This window comes from Phaethon aethereus (genome assembly GCF_964289735.1).
Source record: "Phaethon aethereus genome assembly, chromosome: 9".
Classification (NCBI taxonomy): Eukaryota; Metazoa; Chordata; class Aves; order Phaethontiformes; family Phaethontidae; genus Phaethon; species Phaethon aethereus.
The window spans coordinates 27,879,327-27,903,100 of record NC_138585.1 but is presented as its reverse complement, the minus strand read 5'-3'; the positions used below and the strand labels follow the sequence as shown (position 1 = coordinate 27,903,100).

The 23,774-nt window shown below is 39.0% G+C and overlaps 1 protein-coding gene across 1 annotated transcript in view; it reads left to right on the top strand.

The window, feature by feature from the left end:
* MME (membrane metalloendopeptidase) overlaps positions 1-19,045 on the top strand; it is a gene marked incomplete at its 3' end in the record, with an annotated part of 48,279 nt that extends 29,234 nt beyond the window's left edge. The window contains exons 15-22 of the mRNA XM_082003536.1: positions 422-525; positions 3,258-3,316; positions 8,459-8,578; positions 9,277-9,410; positions 11,591-11,656; positions 15,058-15,153; positions 15,568-15,644; positions 18,946-19,045. Coding sequence (XP_081859662.1) covers positions 422-525; positions 3,258-3,316; positions 8,459-8,578; positions 9,277-9,410; positions 11,591-11,656; positions 15,058-15,153; positions 15,568-15,644; positions 18,946-19,045 — 756 coding nt within the window. The remainder of the gene's footprint in view (positions 1-421; positions 526-3,257; positions 3,317-8,458; positions 8,579-9,276; positions 9,411-11,590; positions 11,657-15,057; positions 15,154-15,567; positions 15,645-18,945) is intronic.
* Positions 19,046-23,774: the final 4,729 nt, after the last annotated feature.

Sequence of the window (23,774 nt, the reverse complement as noted above, 5' to 3'; positions counted from 1 at the left end):
GTTTTAATTTTGAAAAATACAGACATACAACCAAAGTATGCTTTTTAAAACACCATTTGAGCCTTATTCATGTCTTCTTTCTAAGGTGGAATTGCAGCTTACCAAGCTACTGGTTTCAAGCAGGCAACTCCCAGAGGTTAGGGTCAAAACCAACAAATGCTGAAATCCACTCAAAATATATATAGAGAGGGAATAAAGATCCCTGGAAAAAATTATAGAGCTGCTAACATATATCTGGCTACAATATCAACTCTGTGATGTAGCAGAGCACTGCAAACAAAGTTCTAATTGTAGATCAAGTAATACTCTTAAAATGCATTGCTTGGCTCATCATGCTTAAGATTAGATTTTCCAGATCCATCTGTCTTTTACTGCAGATCAGTAACACTGCCACTAAGTACTTTTCCCTCTTTCTTTTTAGTTGAATTACAAAGAAGAAGAATACTTTGAAAACATTATTCAAAATTTAGTATTTACCCAGAAGAAAAGGTTGAAAAAGCTTAGAGAAAAGGTGGACAAAGAGGAGTAAGTATTTAAAAATACTGCGTGTAGTCTTTCACCCAGTTTCCACAGGAGGAGATACTTGGAAGGTGATCAGGAATGATTTAATGACCTTCCTTCTGCACTTTTTCCTCCATGAACAGGGCATGTAAGAGGGCATTGTGTCTCAAAAGCTGGACCTACATTAGCAAGTAGGGCAAAGAAACTGGGAGATGATGTAGAAGGTTAAGTATTCTGGAGTAGGTCTAGTCTGGTCCCTTAGCTCCCAGAGTGGATTAAGTGGACTCCTGGAGAGCAGCTTTTTAATTAAGTTCATTTGAAAGATGAATTTCATCCCTGAGAATTTTGTTTCTCTTCCTTAGAGACTGCATGAGAAAAGGGAAGGCATGATTAAATGAGGGTGAGCACGAATTTACTTCAGAAATGCACTCCTACTCTGAATTAAAATATTAGGGTAGAATGTAGATGTACCCAAAAGACTGACATGACACATTCCCTAGCTCTATTAGCTACTCTTCCTATCTCAGCTCTGACCTATTTGGAAGTTAATTTAAACCAAATCAGAAAGATGACTGTGGTCACCTAGGCCTCCTTTGCAAGACTTCATTTGAATAAGGGCTGCAGAGCTGGGTTTATGTTGAGGAGACGATAAGAGAACTAACTTTGTGCAGTCTAAAAACGACAAGACTAAGGAGAGGTCTTATTGCTGTCTTCTACCTAATGGGAGGCAATACAGAGAAGCCTGACACTCCTTGGTGATGCACAGTGATAGGACAACTGGGAAGAGACACAAGCTGAAACATGCAAAATTCACACTAGATGTCAGGAAAAACTTTTCACCATATGGGTGGTCAGACAAGACCCAGAGAGGTTGTTGAGACCTCCACATCTCCATCCTTGGAGATGCTCAGATCTTGAATGGACAAGCTTCTAAGCAGCCTGATCTAGTTAGCTTCACATGGGGCCATATGAATTCCAGAGGTCTTTTTTACCTAGATTATTCTATGATTCTGTTTTTCTATTTCTAATTGCTTTATCATCTTCATAGTGCTGTTCCAAACTTATTTTTTAAGGGGAAAAAAAAAAACCAAACCTGCAACTGTCTTTCTAGTCAGTCATCTTGCATCTTCAAACTCTCACCTTTCCAGAAGGTGAAGTATATACTTCACACCTCTGGAATGGCCACTATGAATTTTCCAAATACTATGTCATAGCTTTTCAGAACTATAGTCATTATTGTGGATAAATAGTCCAACTGTTGCTTTTGCTGTTCTGTATTTATATATCATTAACTGAAAATTTATGTTCCACCTAACAGCCACCTCAGTTCCGCTCTATTTTAACTTCAAGCTTGGAAGTTAAAGTTTGGGTTTGGCTTGTTCCATTGCTTCAGCTTGATTTAACACAACTCCTATTTTGTTCTCACAAGTAAATATTAGTTAGGAGTAACTACCATAAGTTTAATTGCATTCAAAGATTACCTGAAGTGAGCCTGGAAGTATCAACCACAATTGATTATTCTCTGATAGTTGTAATTTATTCTGCAAATTAATTTTTACTTCATCAAGCAATAGCCACTGTTAGAATACTTTGCATTGCTTACAATTGGCACATACAACACAGTTATCAGCTAGATCATTTATCATAGAAATTAATTTCATTCAGAGAGCACGGATCCAGGAAATATAACTTCAGTTATATTTTTTTATATATATATATATATATATAAAATAAGGATATAATAAGCTGGGCCTTATATTTAATAAGGCCCAGCTTATTTTGTTTTTATTTTATTTAATATAAATAATAATATATTATTATAATATATAATAGAATATTATATAATAATATATAATGTGTACTATATTATATAATAATATAATATAAAATGAATCATTATTAAAATAATATAAATAATATAAATTATTTTATTTTTTAGAACCGTTAAATCTCATTTTCTCTGACATCTTTTCTGAAATATTATTGAATGTGTACATTAATGACCCACATCAAAATACTAGCCCTGCTTGTGATTCTAGGAATTTCATTACGTGATAACTTACAAAAGCCAGTAAAATTGTAAACTATAAAAAAAAAGAGTAAAACTCATTATTTCCCATGTGTTGAAATGGACCTAAAAGTAATCCTGAAAGCCTTCACCAAGGAAAGTAGGTATTATTTAAAATAATACCATAGGACTGTGAATCAAGCTGTGCCTCTGCCACAAGAGCTCATGACGATCTCTGCATCTACCTTCATTCCTCAAGAAATTTTCTTAAGGAAAAAATTATAATAGTCTCAAATCTGACACTCATTATGTACAAGTATTTGAGATAGCTGGATATATGATAACGATAGGTGACACAGAAATCATTTTCATTAAGCAGTCTAAAAAACAGTTCCATTATCCCCAAATGTTTAGATACCATTATAACCTTAGGTTCTGTGTTTCAGTTTCTTTATATGGGAAATTTCGCCTGCAGTATTAGCAGAAATAGAAACTAAAACTAAGCATCATTGTTAATTGGTTTGGATAATGAAGGGAAAGGGCTACTAAAATGATTAAGGGATTGGAGTGTCTGACATACAATTAGAGGCTGCGCACACTGAGGCGCTGGACTTGACAATCTCCAGAGGTACCTTCCAACCTCAGTTATTCTGTGATTATGTTATTCAGTTTCTAGGTTTGTTCCAGTAATCATCAACTCTGCAATTTAGAACTGAAATTCTAACATTTTTTCTTCTGTTGTTACTAGGTGGATAAGTGGAGCTGCTGTTGTCAATGCTTTTTATTCAGCAAGTAGAAATCAGATAGGTAAGGTTTACCAACTTATTAACTGGATGCAGATTTAATAGACAAATTATTTTTATATATGTGTGTATTTCTAAAATCAAGAAGTGAAACATTTTTAGTATTACAGGAGTTGCAGAAAGGTCTCAGTGCAGCAAAATCAGAGGTATCATTCGTAGCGTTTTCATCTCACAAGTACAGAGGCTTGGGACTCAGCCGTGAAAACAACAGCAGTGTGGAGTGGCTAGAAGTTTAATGACCAAGTAAATTTGGTGGCCCGAGCCTTTGTTTGTTTTTAAGGGATGAACAGGGAGAACAGTACCACTTTTACCTGAAAGACAGACTGACTAAAAGAAAGCCATGGAGCTTCCTGCCATAGAGTACACATGGCTTCCATTCCTCATAGCTCCTTCAGTCGCTTTGTACAAGCTTATTTAGCATGGCTTTGGGAAGGATGTTGAATTTCAGGCTGCTGGTCACTGAATACACTGAATACACCAGCTCATTGACTGAACTGCTCAGAATCCCCTAACATTTCACACGATAGGCCATAATCACAGCCCCATACTTGTTCTCGTGAAGCAGTACAGTTTACTTTCCATAAGGGTAACTACAGAGAGTGAGACCAGTCTAAAACAAATGTCACAGTATCAAGACAACAAATGTTATGCATTTGATGATTAAATAATGCTGAAATATTAGTGCAAAAAACAGCTTATTCTCAGTTTCTATTTCCTCATTTCCAATACGTTCCATACACGGCTGAAAGATCCAGCGTTCAGAAGACAGCCTCCAGCTATCAGCTCCAGCATGACATAAGCCATGCTAAGCAAACTTGTCCCATGCTGCACGGGACCAGGAACTCAGGGGGCCACTGCTTCTGGAGCATATGTTCACTGTTCCAGGGCTGCTTCAAGTCCCAAGCAGACAGAAATCCAACATGGCTCTGTCACCACCTTCTTTATGTAAAAGTAATGACAATTGGAACAAAACACTTGGGTCTCAATGAAACTAGCATTTCCCAAAAGACAAAGTTTACTCAGAAAATTTCTCACTGGCTATCTTATCTTAGCACTTCAAGATCTAATTATGAATCACAGCATATAAGAGCTTCATACTAGTATTACCTTAAGTAGTCCCACTTAAATTGCAAGTCTTAACTGTTAGCTATCTTAAATGCAAAGTTTGAATGTATATTCTTTTACATATGGCTTAAGGAAAGTTCTAAGGAATTTTGAGGCATCCTCAATTGCTACGCTTAAGACTTAAAGTCTGCCAGATGACTTCAAGTTCTGTCTTACATTGTCATTTAATTCTGCTGCTTTTGTGTTGGAAAAATGAAGATGGAAACGTGTGAGATTAAACCAAGGAGAAAATCAAATTTAAAAAGTAAGAGAGAAGTTCAGTACAATGAAAGAGTTTTTGCAGTGCTTTTGAGTATAAACATTTCTAATGTCAGCCTACCCAAAACCATACATGGTTAAAAATAACTTAAAATAGAAGAGAAAGCATTAAAATGCTTTTAAAGAAGTTTTTAAAAAAATCCATTATAGCTAAAACTTAGAACCGCATGGAAGCACTCAGGTTTCTCATCTTGTGTTCACCAGTTCTCTTCGCAGTGGTACAGTCTTTCAAGAGTCACAAAATGTTTTACAACATTAATTGTGCCTCACAATATTTCTGTCATACCCATTCTGCAAATATTGTTATCATCCAGATTTCATAAATTGCAGTGTCCTTTTCAAGCCATTAGTGAGGTACTATGATCCATGTATAACTCCTGAAAACAAGTCTCTAAAAAAATGAAAAAAACCTTGTCCTGCAGGGCTCTGCCCAGAAATGAAACGGTATTATTTCTTGTTTATTTATGAAGGCATTCAAAGAAAATACTTGGTGGAGAACATTATTTTCATTGCCAGGGATGAAATTACCACTTCTTTTCAGTCTTTAGTAATGGCTTCTTATATAGTCCCACTTCTTTTATCAAACGAGCCATTAAATCAAGGTGAGAAATGTCAGGTACTCTTTTCCGCTGGACTCTTAAAATACTAGTGTCAAAAATAATGTCACTGATCTGCAAGACTGCCACTACCAGCAGGACTTCAGTAGTGCCAGAGGTAATATGAAGCTTTACTTTGAGACCAAGTATCATACTTTATTACATGGCAAAAAGCACTCCCTGCTGTTCAGTCTGCAAGCATAGCTCCAGTAAGCCAAATGGATGCAGGTTTCTTACAGTTTTTACCGGGTATGTTTAATACAGCATACTACCATTTTCACAGTCAGTATTTTCTGTGCAAAAAATGAAGTTCATTTAGCAACCCTGATCACATAAGTCTTGATTCCACAAGTGCAGGTTTAAAGGAATAGCATCAGGTTTGTAATGGAAGAAATCAACAAACTAAGCCAATCTTTCCAAAAGGGTTTATCCTTTTTAATTATTTCTGGCCCCACTGAAGAATTGAAGATTTTTAAAAAGTGCTGGAGTCCTAGATTTTCAGATTTTACTGAGTCAGGTGATCTGTTAAGCAGACTTCTGCAAATAGGATCCTGACTTCTCCCACTAGTGGCCTGCATCTTTGCAATAGCTTGCACTTCCAGAATCACAGAGTACTGTTTTGGGCACAGTGGGACTGCAGCATTGTCAGCCTCAACATCATGCAGGCAAGAATGAGGAGGCACGGAGAAAACTCCTTGTATTGGTGCAGTCATAATGAGGACAAGAGGATACAGCCCCCTACAAATGGTGCTGCTTGCGTAGGAATTCAGCAGCTACAATACTCAATACCTCTTTTTAGGTTTCATGTCCTACTCAAAACTTTGGTGGTATTTGCCAAGGTTCATGAACTTTTCCAGTTCATCCAAACCGTTCTGGCTTTGCAGCGCGTTCTAAAGGTAAAACGTGACATAAGCATTGTGAAATCCATGATAGACTTCAGAGAGGCAAACCTGTGTTGACTTAACTGACCAGCACTGCTTGGTTAAGGATGGCAAGACAGTGCAGTCAGCTGGCAGGTGGTAAAGCTAAGTGAGCGTTTCGCTCATTACTGACCATTTAGGACAAAAATCTGCTCGGAAGACTTTGTTTAAAATGTATTTGTTCAGTAATTCATAGAAGATGAATCACGATTTGAAAAACTGAAACTGGTGACTGGCAGTCAATATGAGCTATAATTCTTACCTCATCCTTTAGCTATGGCATATCACAGGATAATTAAAGCAGTCTGATCTTTAGAGTGATGTCTGAATTAGCTTAGTATTATGCTTTTTAAAAAAATCCTTCTAAAGAGGAGTTCTGTGCATGGTGTGTAGCAAATTTAGAGCTCTGTTATTACGTTTTAACGTGGTCTGATCTTCACTGTTCCGTCAGCAGCACTGATCAGAAGGAAGACACTCAAAAAAAACAGCTGAGCTGCTGCTAGTGAGGTAGCCCACCATATGTCCCTTTAGGTACCAGTTACTCTGACCCACAGGCAGATACACAAAATTGAACTGACCTGTGCTTCTGGCTGTTGCGGGACACTGTGCAACACAGTCAATCTTGGCAAAGGTATTACTGTCCTCTAACACATTCAAGAAAAGCAGCACGTTTTCTTTTGGCCAAGGCTGCACAGATCCTGAGGGAAATTCTTTAAGCCTTTTTCTACCTTGGATATTTGCAAAGCTGTGAAGTACAAGCTGCCATTTAGATCCCAAAGGAGTTGCACTTCTCTCTTCTTTGAATCTCAACTTGAAATGTATTCCACTGTGGAAGGAATGCCTGTCCACTTCAGACCTGTATTATGTAACAGAGGTCATGAAAGAAGTTGTTTTCAGAAAGGTGGAGTTAAAAATAAATAAAATCTATGAATTCTGACATTTTACTCTAAAAAATGGATGAGCTGACAGGGAGTTAATTAAACTGAACTGAAAGTCCTGGGGAACTGTCTGCCTCCAGGGAGGGAAGATGGTCCTATGGTTTCATGCAAAAAGACAGGCTGAGCTCGAGGTGAATTACAGTTGTAATATTCCAGGCCACCAGGACTGGTACATATTCTTCTGAGTAAACACCTTGCTAGCAGTTATCTCCAGAAAGAACAGCCTTCTGATGCTGTACACTCCAGGCACCACTCTTTTGCCAGTCATCAAAACAGACCATTACACAACATGGCATTTACACTCTTGTCTTGTATCAATACTTTCTGATAATAACATCAAAATATTTGGGTATTTAATTCCATGTCAAACTAACAATGTAATAGAATTACTGTGACAGTAGGCAACAGTTTGCACAGGAAAGCAGAAATAGGTATTTTTCTAATGTGTTGTTTTTCACTTTTCCCATGGTTCTTTCTCCTCTTGAAAGACACTGCTAGAAGTGTACCGGATTTATGTAGAACTGCAAAAAGTATCCGTTTTCTTTCTTTTGTTGTGTGAAAACTGTCATCCAATTCCACTTTTTTATTCAAGTGTTGTAGAGTTACATACATCTCATTCACAGTGAGAATTTGTACTTTATATTTCTGCAACAGGCTGAGGTAGAGGGAGAAGGTCTGCAATACATACAAAGTATAAATACAAATTTTTTTTTTAATTCTTCGTTTATAAAAAAGATCACAAGTGCAACATGATTTCTTTTTTGCTAATTTGCCTAGAAAAATGAGCACAGAAGTGGGTGAAACGAACCACTTTGTTCCAGTTCTTTCATTGCCAGCCTGGCCTATTTTTATTGATTCTAGTGGGAGTTACTGATATTTTCAGTGGAAGAATAAATTCCTCTTTCTGAGATTGATTTGTGGTGAGGGTAATGATCACATAATTTACTGTTCTAGGGGAATGTCTTCTTACTTTTTATGATGTTATGCAGTTTATTTAACATGATACGGGAGTCTGAGAATGCTAAGTGCTATGAAGTGGAAAAGTAAACTGCTTTTTTGCAAAGTAAAATAATAACAAAGACAAAGTAAAAGCTGATCATGATTTTGCAAGCGTCTGAAGAGGGGAGCAGTCCCACCGATCTGTTCCTACTATCCTACAGCCATTACCATGTGTCAGTTCACTTGTTGCTGGTAAATCTGGGGGAATAGCATGACTTTGCTTGAGGCCCATGCAAATGGTCTGTTCACACTGTGCACGTAGGATAATGAGGCAGGGCTTTAATTGTGCTGTGGTTGGTTTTTTTTGCAGTCTTCCCTGCTGGCATTTTGCAGCCCCCTTTCTTCAGTGCATCTCAGCCCAAATCTCTGAATTATGGTGGGATAGGCATGGTCATCGGTCATGAAATCACACATGGTTTTGATGACAACGGTAAGGCACTGAGTTTCTACTTACAACACTTACAATGTACAGAATGTTTTACATGCTTTAGTGCTTAATCATTCCAGAGAGCAGATAAAATTAAGATGAAATCTCCATGTATAAGACCAAATGTGAATTTCTGAGGCTTTACAGTATTGTTCCCCATGATGATTCCCAAAAGTACGATCCAAAGAGTCCCACAGACACTCCTGTAGTGGCTAGGCTGCAGCAACAGCCCAGGATGTGGGCCTGTGGCATACAAGGGCTTTTAATATAGTTGCTAGTCGCTTGATTTTCCCAAAGGCTACATCAAAAACCATCATAAACTACACATAATTGTGAACAGGGTGTGTCACTAGACTGGCATAGGTGTGAACTCAAGGGTCTTGCTGTCAGAACTGCTGCCCAGCCACATCGTTCATGGCTAGATCCACACTATGATCAGTCCAGCATTGAGTCACAGGTCAGAACCATACCAGGCTTCCCAAGAGAGCCTTAATCCCATCTTCTGATTCAGTCTGTTTGTTTTTCTCCTCTGCTGAAATATAGCCCTCTTAGCAAGACCAAAAAAAAAAAAAACCACACCTGTATGACTGCCTCATTACAGTGATTTTTTTGCATGAGTGACTATACTTACTTGCTACGTTTCTTACTGCATCTAAAACCTCTTTTCCTGTATACATAATTCTGTTCACATATTATTACAGGCAGAAATTTTAATGAGAATGGAGACCTTGTAGACTGGTGGACTGAAGAATCAGCACACAATTTTAAGGAGCTGTCCCAGTGTATGGTGTACCAGTATGGAAACTTTTCATGGGACCTAGCAGGTGGACAGCATGTATGTCATATTTATTTATAACTACCAATGTTCCTTTTAATGAGGAAGCATGAAATCTTATGTCCTAAACATGCAAACCCTTATTTACATGGCTTATGGCCACCACTGTCACTCCTACATACACACACAAAAAAAAGCCTCAAAATTAAAGTGGTAAAAACTCCACACATACACTGACTGTTCTGAACAAGGCAGGATTTATATTCTGAATGAGTGGCAGTCCTAGAAGCCTTTTTGGGACCTCAAAGGCTCTTTTTTACTTCCACAAAGGAACAGCAAAAAAATATGGAAGTTTGAACCTCATTTCCCCAAAGCTTGATGGGCAAATAATATATATCCCCATCAAAAACAAATCCTGCCTGCTGTTTCCCTCACTCAAAAGTTTCATGCTTTTTTCCCCAGAGAATCATCTGGACTACTGAGCTAAAAGGTCTGAAGAGAATCAGGGTACAGTAGGAGAGGGAGGGACGATATGCAGATTTAGGAGAGGCAGGCAATCTAAATGTGACTGCATTTACAGCATTCTGCACAGTTAAAATTGTTAGGCATTCAGTGTAGCGCCTGTGCCTCGAAGCCCTAATTTCACGAGAATAGTTAGCAGGATCAGGTCTGTTCTGTGTCCCAGCAAGATCAATATTCCATTAACTCACAGAAACAGGTGACACTGATATTATAATTACTCATACTGAACAGGAGACCAGTCCTTTTTCTATTAAATGCAAGCTGCAAAACTGCCACTGGAAGGAGACAGCCCTGTGTACATAACACAGCACTTCATAGCATGTCATTTGGGGGTGACAAAATGCTCTGCTAATGCACCTGCATTATCTCTAGTACACAACCCAGCTTTAACTGTCTAGAGACAGTTTTAATCATCTTCCCAGTGCTCCCACTCTGCTGCTATAGGGATTTTACTGTCCCAGGCTGGCAGTGCACGTACTTCAAAGCTACAGATAGCAGATTTCAACCACAGTTACTAGCTGAGCTGCCATCATGCTGTCAGCCAAGGTACATCCTGCGCCAGTGCAGCGTTTAGTTCACAGTCCTGCATCTTCCACATGACAAGTGAGTGTCAACCCCTGCATCATTGCTGCCCAGTAAAGAAAGGAAAGCAGTTTACTACAGGAGCACTCTGTTGCATTGCACTGTGGAAGACAACCTTGTGTATTTTGGACTTCACTGAATAACAGCATGCGGCATTGAACTGTGCCACTACCTGTTCTTCTGTAAGGAGCAAAATTTCTCTTGGATGGGACCTCCTACAGCTAAGTGGTAAATGAGAAGACACTTACAGGAAGCTATTTCTCTGACCGCTACTGTCTGTTTTTTTAGAGACTGACAGTATATTCCATCATACTGAATAGGGAAAAGATAGAACTTCCAGACCTGAGGTTTTCCTAATCTGTGGGTTAAACTGTTGGGACTCAGAGAGGCCAGTAAAGATAAAGAAGAATATTTCAACATATTTTTCTGCCATTTTTTCACAGATCAAATTAAATCTAACAATGATTCTAGGTTTGCAGCTTTGAATATCATTGCCCAATATCTTAGGCTAAAGGTTGAAAATACAATTTTTAAAAAATAAAATTACAGATTCTCCATTACCAAAGCTTCATACTCTTCAGTGATACTTCACGGACTTACGAATACTCTACCAGCTAAATAGGTATCTTCTATGTATCTTGCTACCAAAGAGCTACCTAACTTGCCTAATATGCAGAAAAATACTGTCTAGCAGATTTGCTGATGTCTGTTAACTGATCATTTGAACTATTTGGAGTTTGAATTTTAACTTGTTTTGCAGACTATACAGATTCTGTCCACTTCCTCTAATTGGAGCAGTAGTATGAAACGAAGGGTTAAAGACATGGAGAAAATAGGAAGAATGAACGAACAATGACTAAGCATCAGAAAATCTGGGTAAAAGAGATACAAGAGCCTAGAAAGTTGCCTGTAGGTGAAGGAAGAGGATTAAGGAAAACAATAGTATTCACATGGATTTTGAGTTAAGGAAGGCAAAGACCTTTCAGGGATGTTAACATAATCTTCTGCTAAAACTTCAGATTTTGAGGGAATTCCTGCCTTCAAAAAAGGGAAAAAAACCACACAAAGTTTGGCATTACAGGTCCTGGATAAGCTCTTATTTTCAGAAAATGATACTTTTCCTTTCTACTTTACAGCTAAGTGGAATCAACACACTAGGAGAAAACATTGCTGATAATGGAGGTATCAGACAAGCATATAAGGTAAGAAGTATCCATTATTCTATTTTAGCTGAAACCATCATAGATTAAGAAAATTAATTCCAGAGCCTTTGAAGAAGAAACAGTATTTTTGTGTTGGGGACAGGACCATACCTACTGCGTCATCAAGGCATGGTGTAGAACTATTGACCAACCATTGTATTTCTTTCATCCTGTTAATTGTTTCAGAAAGCATGTTACCTGTTCCTAGTGCACTCTTCTTCAGCTGACTTCTTTCCCTCTCTTTCCCGCCCCCCCCCCCCCCCTTTTGTGAATAAGGAACATGTAGAATGAAAACATTTAATGAATCACACTTGGACCATCACCTAACGAAACTGATGATACCGAGCAGCTGTCTGCCTCTTCCTATCTGTCTTCACCAGCTTTTTCATGCCAGGAAGGAGGGACAGAATGACTTACTTGTGACCCATGCATGCATGAAACACTATTCACTGTACAAAAAACTGTTCAAAATATCATCTTGTACCAGTGACTCGGGTACGGGTATCCAAAAATGTCTGTGACATCTGGGCTCCTTGCGCTAAGCCTTCCATTGGAGCTTGTATGCTTTTTGGCTTTCCTTTCATTCTCTTCCTGAAACAGACACTTAACTCCTTAGATTGGCCAACTTTGTGACTGAAACTAAAAGAAGCAGAGGTCTTCTCTTTGTGAATGCACGCTGGGAGCTGAGAAGCAAGTAAGCTTCTCTATGAACTTTTCTTGTTACTTGCAAATCTGATGGTTACAGGCCTTAATAACATGATCCTCGCTCTCCTTCCCTGAACACCTTGTTCTATGGCAAAATATTCAACACTTGACAACCAGAGTACTACCATTCCTCAACAAAGTGCCTGCTGGGATGCCTGGGCCAACTCACTTCTCAAAGTTACCATCACAGCTTCTGCAAAGAAAGCCATCAGCAACGCTTACTTCACTACAAGTTTACATGCTTGAGGGCAAATACAATCATTGATGAGAGTTTAAAGAATAATTTGGAAGTCTAAAAGAGGCATCAGTATGGCATATTAGATTAGTCTGATTTTCAATTACTGGAACATTTGTGCATGTAAAAAAAAAAACCAAACCAGTACAAACCCACAAAAGGAATCCTCTTTCTGAAAGGAATAGGAGTAGCCGGAGAAAAATTAGAAGGTCAGAAGTATTACAAAAAAAATAATTAGATATTCATAATTATTATGACATCATATAAATAGTAAAAAAAGGTCCAAAAGGAATCTTGAGAAGTCATCTAGTCCACACCCGCCTGCCTCCTAGCAGGTAGGATCAACCATTTCTCTATCAAATGTACCATAAGAGAAGTTCCGCTACTTCCTTGCAGCAGTTCGAGTGCCATCATGTCGTTGTTCTCCGTTTCCACTGCTGAAAGCAATCTGCTCCTATCTTTTCTGCGACCTTTTACATATTTGAAGACTGCTACATACTTGAAGGCCCCGACTTCTCTTCTTTAGACTAAACAAACCCAATTCTTTCAATCTTTCCTCATAGGTCATGTTTGCTAGACCTCTGCTCATTCTTGCTGCTTTCTTCTGGACTCTCTCCAGTTGGTCCACATCTTTCTTGAGCTACGGTGCCCAAAACTGGACAGAGTGCTCCAGCTGAGACCTGGTACAGGATTACTTCATGTATCTTTTATAAGACACTCCTGTGTATACATCCCAGGATGACACTTGCCTTTTTTGCAATACTGTGGCACTGTTGGCTCTTGTTCAGCTTGTTACCCACTAAAACTTCCAGAGCCTTTTCATGTTAGCTGCTCATTCCTCAGCTGGCACTGGTGCAGTTGATTGCCTTTACTTGGGCAGTAGCTTGGCACTGACTTTAGTCAGAACATTTCTCCAATTTGCCAGCATCTTTCTCTCAGCAACGATATACTAACAACACATTGCTTAACACATGGTCTTCATAAGAAAGATGAAAGCAGGTGTTCTTGCTATTGGAAAGGTTTTAAGAGTCTTCCGCAATTCGCTTAACAAAAAGAGTAAAACCACAATGAAAAAAAATCTACTTTTCGTAATGCAACATTAAATAATTGATAAAAGTGATGTCTTCTGCAGAATCAGTTTTGTGCTAGTAAAATTGGATCCTGGAACTCTGCATTTTATACTGGGAAAGCGTATCTTACCATAAGCGTGGTGTTGTAGACTCTAACCAAATAGGTGGCAAAAAATATGAAATACATTTATGCGATAAACATTTGAGAGAAAACCAAACTGTAAACAGGACAGCACATCCATGTGTTCTGTAGAATCAAAGAATGATTTTTTTTTTGCCACAGCTGAAGCTTTTTGCCCCTTATCTCTCAAGTCTAATGGAAAGAAGAAGGGGAAGAGGGAAAGATGAACAAATGGGGGAGGAGTGAATCCTCTGATCACATCTTGATTGTCTTGGAGATCATTTGTGCCTCCCTGAGCAGTGGCAGGCTGGGTTGCCCAGCCCAGTCACTTAGCCTGGGATCCATGCACAGGGAATCCCCAAGTCACAAGACACCTCAGGTGCGTGCATTTTTGACTGCGCCTTAGAAAGCAGCACAGCAGCATGCTTTTCCATGTGGCTCTTTACTATACAAGGTACATATCGAGGGTAACTGACAGTAATGCGTGACCCACAGAACCTGCAGGAGACAGAGCTGCTGCAGCTGAATCTTTATACCGAGAGCTCTGAACCTCAACAGTTTGGAGGCTGGTTTTGCACAGAGCTTGCTGATGCCTCACTACACCGACCCCTCAGTTCATGTCAGAGAATCTCACAGTCATTTCTGTTACAGAACATGTTCTTTTTTTAACACAGAACCATCTTGCTTTATGCAGTCATTAATTAACCCTATGAAAGGATTTGCTAAGTAAATATGTAACAGTCCAGTGGAATTTAATACATTATTATAAAGCTTGCTAAGGAATAGTACTAACTCTCTGTAGGTACTATATTTCAGAACACAACTGTCCTCCTCTGCATTCTTAATTGCTTCCCCTGTCAAAAGATGCATAGTTATGCAAAAACCTTGTTAACTGGGTGTACCCATCTTACTGAAATTAATCCATTAGCCTTGACTTCTTTTTGCTACAATCAAATACAATTTGCCTTCTTTAAGCCCGTTTCTGTTACCATTTATTCCAATATAATGCAGGCAGCTTCACTAAACCTGGTGTAAAACAGTACTGTAGGGCCCATTCAGTGAGAAAACTGTCTTGATTCAGTCAGGCCACTGGTATCACAGCACTAAGAAATGGCCCTGTTGCCTTCTGCTTAATGGTGGCATATAGTAAGATGGATGGACAAGGTAGTCCATGATTAGTTGTGTCAAAGAATCCATGTTCCTTATCATCATTTCATTTTAACTGTCTGGGCTGGAAGTTGTAACATTTCTACTCAATTCATTCATACAGGCCTATGAAAACTTTGTGAAAAAGCATGGAAAAGAAAAACTTCTTCCTGGTCTTGAAATGAACCATAAACAGCTTTTTTTTCTGAACTTCGCACAGGTATTCTATACTTCCTGACTGAAGGCTTTGCAAATCACTTGAAGTTATAGTATAACAGTAAATCAGAAAGAATAGGCTGACTTTCAGAGTTTTACTAAGAGCTGGCAGAGTTGCTAAGCTGAGCAGTGTTCACTACAAAGTAATGAAAATAAAGTCTTGACAGGCAATTTTTTATCTTCCCTAAATAAATTAATTCAGACATGAGTATATCTGGTAGACAGTTACTTATGCGCAAGTGCCTTTGTCTGAAGACAACAGTATAATTTTTTTTTTAACAAAATGTACTCTTTTTTTTCTCTGTGTTCTAATGTGAAATTTATTCTCAATACATTGAGTATTTCATAGTGAAATGATAGCAGGTCTCTTCCTGGACAATCTTACGGCTAACAAATGCGTTTTTTGTTACATGTGTAGGTATGGTGTGGAACATACAGACCGGAATATGCTGTGAACTCCATCAAAACCGACGTGCACAGCCCAGGCAAATTCAGGTCAGCCTATATAATAATCTTCAGTGCAATGCCTAGGTGCAACACAGCTTTTAGCTATAGAATTTAAAGAACTCTACACAAAAGGCACTACGTTGCACTTACCAGGATAGAGTTAGGCATATACACACATCTAGTCATAGCACACTGAAGATGGTTAAGAGGGAGAAAGACAGACTGTCCCTCTAGACCTCCCAGCCCTAGCATAGCTCTGTGCTGACAGAAACAGGCACAGTCCTTCCCAGGAAGCTTCCCACAGGCAGAATAAGGCTGTAGGGGAGTTGCCATCACCCTTGAGATGATACAGCTTAAGTCTGTCCACACCACTGAGAAGCTTCCAACAGTCATCATCACAGGACACAAACACCATCACCTGCCTGTTACCAAATGTGCATGACTCTTACAGCAAAGTCCCAGTGACCGTGTCTGGAACCCAGTGCTCTTCTGGAAGACCCCTGGCTGCTGCTATAGCTCCTGATAGGGCTCTCAAAGACCAAAGGCTATGGATGGACTTCCATCCTCCATTAAAGTCACAGGTAAAAGCTCCAGTTAATCTGTGGAGTGCAAGGATTTTACTCTTCCAAGCACAGAGAAGAATTCATCTTCTTTTAAACAATAATACTGAAATGAGGGAGAAGTGACCTTCTGTCAATAGCCTATGATACGATGATAGCAAATCATTAGAATGAGGAACATCTTTGCCATCGAGAGCTAGAAGGACATTCTTCTGTTCCAACAGAGTGGATTGGCCCATCATCACTGTTACGTTAACAGCATTACTCATAATGCCTGCAGCCCAGAACTGGGACTCTGCTGTGCCCCAGGTGTTACACAAGGTCACTATTTGTTCTCTCTTGCAAGAGTAACAGAAGTGAGTTGTAGGTGGAAGATCACTGCCCCTGAATCGGTAACAAACCTGCATGCTGTGGTGCAATAAGCAAATCCGTATTTTCTGCCCTGGGTACGCAGTCAGCCTTCCTAAGAATACGTGGGCATGAATTCAGTAGAGTCATGCAGAAAACTTGGCTATTCCGGGTGGAAGTCTTTGGGCCAGACTAGCATCTTTTCTTTCTGACTTAAGTCAGAGCAACCAGTAGTGTAACAATGTTTTTGCCCTAACAAATCTGTTTGGTCAAATGCCATGAGATCAAGTAGTAATGCAGACATCACAACATCTCTGTTAGCTTTGAAAGGCTGTGTCATCTCCAGGATTAACGTACACAATAGCTGATTTCTCTCCTGATGCAATTCAGTACATTAATTCCAGTATCTTTCTTTCAGCGGCTTTTCACCAGAGAATTATTGTGTTTATCCCACATACTCAGATATTTAGTGAAAGCAGTGACTGTTCCTTCAACTGCTACTTGACTGGCATTTCACTGTGGGTGGTTTTTGTACTATCTGCAGATCTCTCCCAGAGGCAGTTTATGCGGCGTCCTACAATCAGCCAAATTTGGTCACAATGCGAATGAGGCTCTGCAGGAGTTCTTCAGAACTGTGCCTCCTCTTTGCATATCTAATTTGTATGAGTCACAAGTCCTTTGAAGTTCACTAGTTCAGCATCTTTGTGTAATTGTATTTGTGCATATCTTCGATACATTGCGTCATGTATTGTGCTGTTTTTACATCAGTATGAAAGGCTATAAACTTTATATGGAATTACACAAGTGTCAATGAGAACCCTAACATTACTGGAACGTGAAGTAATTTTCAGGATGAGGCCCCCCCTAAGAGCTCTAAACTAGAAAGCATTTCAGTACACAAGACATACCCACAAAATTACTGCCTAATGACATACTATTAAAATGTCATAATGGCTCCCTATGTGCCTTTTTAATTGGGGGGGGGAGGGTCTGTGTGTGTTTGTTTTAACACTTGCTACAGTGACTGCAGACTGTTTCTCCTTATAGGTAGGACAGGCAGCTCTTCATAAAAATTGTTAATTGCATAGTACAATTTCAATTTATGGGCTAACAACTCTTGAGAACTGGACAGGTAGAATCTTTTGTCCACTAGAAAATTAAAAAGTCAACAGAAAGATGTCCTAGATCAGGTAATTGTCCAAGGCAGGCAAAAGAGAATCTGTATCTGAGTAATGTGCAAAATTAAAACATAGCAAGTACAATGACAGATACAGGTCAAGCCCTGCTAACGTAACAAATCCCTGTAGTTCTGGCGATATTAGTAAATGAAGCAGGATTCTTATCGCACTGGTGTTTTACCTGTTTGTTAATAACAAATGTAAGTAGAGTTTTGTTACACTCAAAATACTTTCTGCTCTCTTTCTGGCAAAATCCCATTTTAGCAGCTGTAGTTCTTAAGAGCAATGAAGCACTGCTAGGTCACTTAAATGCATGACTTTTTTTGTAATCATCTCTCCGTGCTATCTCCTGTGCTTGCTGCTGGCTCCTGAGACCAGTTAGCAAATAGTCTCGCTTTTGATGTTGTAGAGGCAGTCAAATTGTTGCAGATGTCAGCTGCTGAACTTCACCTCAACTTCTGTGGAGACTTCCTGGTTCTGTCGAATCTAACGATTAAGATTATTCACAGAATAATCACAAATTACTCAAAGAATCAGTTCTTCAAATAATTCCTGATCCACAACCAATGCGCATCAGTAGCTATATTTGACATTTGATGCTGCAGTTGTTTTCCTGCATAGGTATGTGCATGCTAGATTTCCATTCCTGAAGGAACGAGCAACTCCTAGCAGATATATTCACATATGTTCACAATTACACATACGAAAAGCTGCGTTAGCTGGAATGTCCTCATATTCACTTGAAAGCTGTTCTTTGTAGGAGTTTTTTTTCCAGGAAACTACTTCACTGGAACATTTGTGGAGAATGCCCATAGAAGCAGCATGATAGTTAAAACTTGGTTAGTGTAAAAATGTAAATGAACATTCATGGAGAAGTTACACTGCAGTCCTCTACCTCAGGGTCTTGTTTTCCGTTTACCAAGAAACTAGTCAGCAAAACATAGTTGAAAAAATTCTCAGCGAAAACTGACAACAAGCAGTAAACCTGTTCCTAGTGAAGGAAATGGAAGTTTTGTGAGAGCCAGTAAGGAAGAAGGGACTGGTCCTGCATTTCAGGTGGGTTGCAATAGGGACCATACAAACTGAGAAAACACAGCCACTACTTGAGGTGAAATGGAAGCAGTACTCAGAGTTCAGAAATATGGGCGTTGCCCACAGTATTTTGAGGTGACACAAAAAAAGAAGTTGCAAAATGTGGGTCGTCATCTTTGTTTTAAACAAAGGCAAGCAACAATGACAAGATGATGTTGTTTTGTTTTAAAGGGTCATAGGATCATTGCAAAACTCGCCGGAGTTTTCTGAAGCCTTTTCATGCACCAAGACAAACTACATGGATCCTGCTAAAAAGTGCCGAGTTTGGTGACGGAACTGTAAACCTTGAATCTCGAGAAGCTTTCCAGAAAAAGAGAAATTCTGAACTAATTTTGAGAAGGGGAGGAGGGAAGAAAACTGAGGGGTATATGCTAGAGTAGTCACTGTAATTCTTAGTAAACAGGCAAAAACAAACAAGCAAACAAAAAAAATATAATCACACATCAAAACATCAACTGAAGGACTAATGCCAATGCAGCAATCAGCTGCTCTAGCTGATCGGCTGCTTTTCCGATCACTGAACCCTGTAGAATCTCAATCACCTGACAACGTACAGTATCATTTCACTTGCAGTTAATCCTGTTCCCCACTGGCCAGTGGCTTTCTGTGGGTTTTGTTTTGTTTTTTTTAATGTCAAAGTATAACACATTTTCTCCCACTGGTCAGGGAATGCATATTTCTGATCAAGCAGAGGAAGGAAATATAAGCAACAGACAGTGTTAGACATCATAACATGATAGCGAAAGAACAGTTTATATCCTAAGTGTCAGGCTTTGTACCCTCTGCTGTTATGATAATTCTGTTCTACCAAATGTTTTCATTTGTACTTGAAACCATTTATACAAGAGTCCAAAGACCTGCTGTAATTAAGTAACTTCTCACTAATTATTCCAGTGTGTATTATTCTGAAGTCACTATTTACAACAGTTTATTTACTGCTTTCCAGCCAAACTGAAATTGTAGGCAATTTATTAATTTTTGAACATATAACCTGTAAGATTGTGATCAAAGACCCTTTCACAGTTTTCTAAGCTTTTTCTTGCTTTCTCTAAAGTTGGTCTTTTCTAAAGTTTCTAGTAATGTATAAATCCTAGTTTTTATATTTAAATCTGAGCTACACTTTTGACTTGAAGTATTGTAATATATTTTATCAGTGGCTGCATAGAACTGGGAAATTTGAGTAAAGCATGGTATTAGGCAATAAGACAAAGTCTAGAAAACTGAGCTCTCCGGTGGAGTATACCAATATTCAAGGTTCCAGGCTGACTTTCTCAGTGTTTAGAGTCTGATCCTGCACATAATTTGTACATGTTCTGATCAATGTCAGTCTTCACACAGTACAGCTGCACAGCTGATTGCAAGAATGGAGCTTTAAGTAAGAAGGTAAAAGGCTTTAAATCTGCAATGATATGTATTAAACATCCTCATGCAGATTGCAAAGGAACTTACTGCTTTGTATATCAAAGCAAACAGATTTCCAAAAATAAGTACCAGATACCTCAGACGACTGCTACAATAGGTATATTTAAAAACCTATGTTCCTTTTAGCTTTCTGAGTTTGTCATCTGATGAAAACATTTTGATAATAAACTGAAATTATGAGCCAAATGCAATGTGTGTTTTTTATATGAAATACAGAAGTAAAAAAAAAAAAATTCTCTACAAGTAAATTTCTGTACTCGCCCCTGAGCGCCACACCTCAACATCTGTAACAACTGACAAAAGGAGAATTCAAATCATTTTGTTCTAGTCTAAAAGCAGATCTCAGGAGGTTATTTAGTATCCAAGGAAATCACACCAAAATTGCCTGCAGAAAACTTCCAAGACTTTTCCCCAACAGTACGTTAAAGAGAGCAGAAAAGAGAATACTTTTCATGAATTCCCAGCTGGAAGAGGCATGCCTAATGCAAGAGCAATAACAAAGGCATCGAGTAGCGGCCAGCGGTGCACGTGGCTGTATCTTCAGTGTCTAAGCAGCAATGGAAGGATCTTGTGCTTGTGCACCCAACAGACCAAGCGGCCAAAGGCAGCCACAACACAAGTCCCTACAGACCCCTCTGAAGGCACACGATGCCCCGAGCACAGAGAGGACCGGGGGGACCATGCACCCACACCATTCCCTGTCTAGTCATTACTGCCTGTGAGTCACTCCTGACCACAAAAGAGTGAAAAACAGTAGAAATTAGAGAAAAGCTGTAGGAAAAAACAAAAAGTTGTGTTAATGGGGTTTTTCACTCTCTGCTGAGCCCCTTTCATCACGCCGCTCCATGTATTTGTCACAGAACTTTCTATACTCTTCATCGTTAACCTGATGCATCCAAATGAAACTCAATCCTTCACAAATTCAAACCCATAAAACCATGAAACAGGAAGTACCATTATCCCCATTTCACAGCCAGACATGGTAACACTCAGCAAGGATAGAAAAGAAATTCAGAAAGTAACTAAATCAGTGAATCGTTAACTACAGAATAAATAATATTAAATGTAACAATCTATAAATACAGAATCACTAATTATTAGTGAATAGAAAAAAAACCCCACCACCCCAAACCCATAAATCAATAGAGATGGATCAGTTGTACTGTCTGTTCAGTAGTATATCAGCAAGCTTTTCTGATACACCTTATGCTTCATTTGCCTGCTAAACAGACAAAAGAGCAGAAGACCACATTTGTTGTTGGAGATACAGACTCCTCCCTGTGATTTTCAACAGCAGGCATACTACACAGAGAAGGTTTTTCACTTCTGAGCAACCTATACACACATAAAAATAGTTGCGTCTTGATTCACACTAGCTCCTGATGGAGCAGGGAAGGTGAATTCAAATGTACTACCAAGGATACTGTCATTTCTTTCGTCCCAGCAAGAAATAAAGCTACCCTTGTGGAAAGTATCCAGCAACGCTCTGGCCAGAACAGCAACAGATAGTCTTTAAGGAAACAAAACATAGACACATTTGACAGCTGGCTTTAGACATGTCATCGAACTCAGGTTTTACATGCATCAATTATTAGACTCTTTTCCCAAAACCCCCATTTCATCACTGCCCTCCTCCCCATCTATTTTATTATAGACAATCCAGCTGCAACAATGAGCTAGAAGTTTGGAAAGAAGTGTATGAACCAAACATAATGCATATGACCAGAAGAAAGGCAAAGTTTCACTAGTCATTGCTGACTGCACAAAGAGCCAGAAATAGCCTCCTTTCATTACATGAAATCAAGTGACTGGACATCTAGAAAACAACCTACAAACACTCCATGATTTGATATAAGTGAGTGAGAAAGGTTTAAAGAAAAAGGACCTGGTCAATGTAGGAACCTAAAAAGTCAAACTGTTTGTAAAAGTCATGTTACATACACCTATGCATCTATATTGCTTCCAAAAACATCCCCCTGAGAGGCCCCCTCTTTCCTTCCTTCCCACAGCTATACGGGCTACCTTAACCTCAGGCTCAAGTCTGTAGGTGCAAAGGAGGCTGCTCATTTCCTTATTCCCCCTTTGGAGTAGGTGGGAAAATAAATGAAGGGTTGGCTTTACTCCTGGCTAAAGCAGCTGCATCAGAACTGTGCGAGTAGCTGTGGCTACTGAAATAAGCCCTAGTGGGAAATAACTACACTCCAGAGCCAAGAGAACGCAAATCATCTGCAGTACAGATCTGAATCTCAGTGTCTCCTGATACCAATCCTGGGGCTGGGCACATCATACACCAGCTCTCATCAATTTAGTACTCTCCAAAAGTCACTTGACACATCAGCTAAGTGCAGGAAAGCCTTGTATTAGCATTTAACAGAAAACTAAAATGTAAAATACATGCCTTAGAAACCAAACTTTAACCAGTGACAATTATGATTTCCTCACTCATGCAAAAGTGAAATTCAGGTCTTCATAAAAGAAGCACAGCACTAATCATTCAGATGCGAGATATCTGACATTAAACAAGCAGTGACAATCAGAATATACCTTTCATCACAGCTTGCAAACTAATTAGTGCCGGCCAGGATATTCCTTCTCAGTGTTAATAGGTCAGGGAAGTATTTATAGACACGCCATGGAAAGCATTTACCAAAGGCCCCAAAAACAACAAACAAGACTGAAGGACCTGTCAGTCAGTGTAGCATTCATATTTCACTGCTTCTTCAGTTCCACATTTAAACACTCTAAGATTTCACAGGAGGAGGTCAAGTTCTGTGCAAATGCAGTGGGCCTTTCTAGCATTCCCATGAGCTTGGCATGAGGCACCTATCAATTCAGTAAATTGCCAGATTACTGCCAGAAGTTATAAAAACAGTAAACGTGATATCACAAACACTGTGTGGCTAAAGTGTTTGCATTTTCTGTAAACTTTGCCTGCCTTGGCTACATTGCCTATGAAAATGTGTTTCTGTTTTACTGAAAAGATGCTTAGAATCAAGTTGGCATGAACACCAGAGATATGAAGAATTTGTGACAGTATATAGAAAAAAAATTATTACCCTTTGAAGCGTGCATCAGTGTGTGCTTGTTAATGTTCAAAACCAGAAAGAGTCAAAGCAAAAAGAGCAAAAAACCATCAGTATTACCTCAATCAAAGGCAAGGAATTCTTGGCAGAGGAGAGTATCCCATACCTAAAAAGACAGACAATGTGTTAATAGCTGATAAGAACTTAAATTAATCTTGATTTGTGGATTAATATGGGCTATCTCCTCCTTGTTAGATTCCTCTAATTTCCTTGCCCTTGACAATTTTATTCTTGGTTTTTGTTTTCCAGCTACTTAAGTCACCTTCCTTCTGTGTTTTTTTAGATAAATCAATTCCTTACAAATAACCATACAATCACATAGTCCATCTGCAGTGTTTTTTCTCATTTCCTGCCCGTTCAAGCTCCAACCTCTCCCTCTGCTGTATTTTCCTTTAGACACGTTCATACAAATTTTGGCACTCTTTTCTTTGGTACAAAAAGCAGGTTTGGAGCCTGCTGCTTTGTAGGTCTGCTCTTAAGTCCAGCATCTTATGA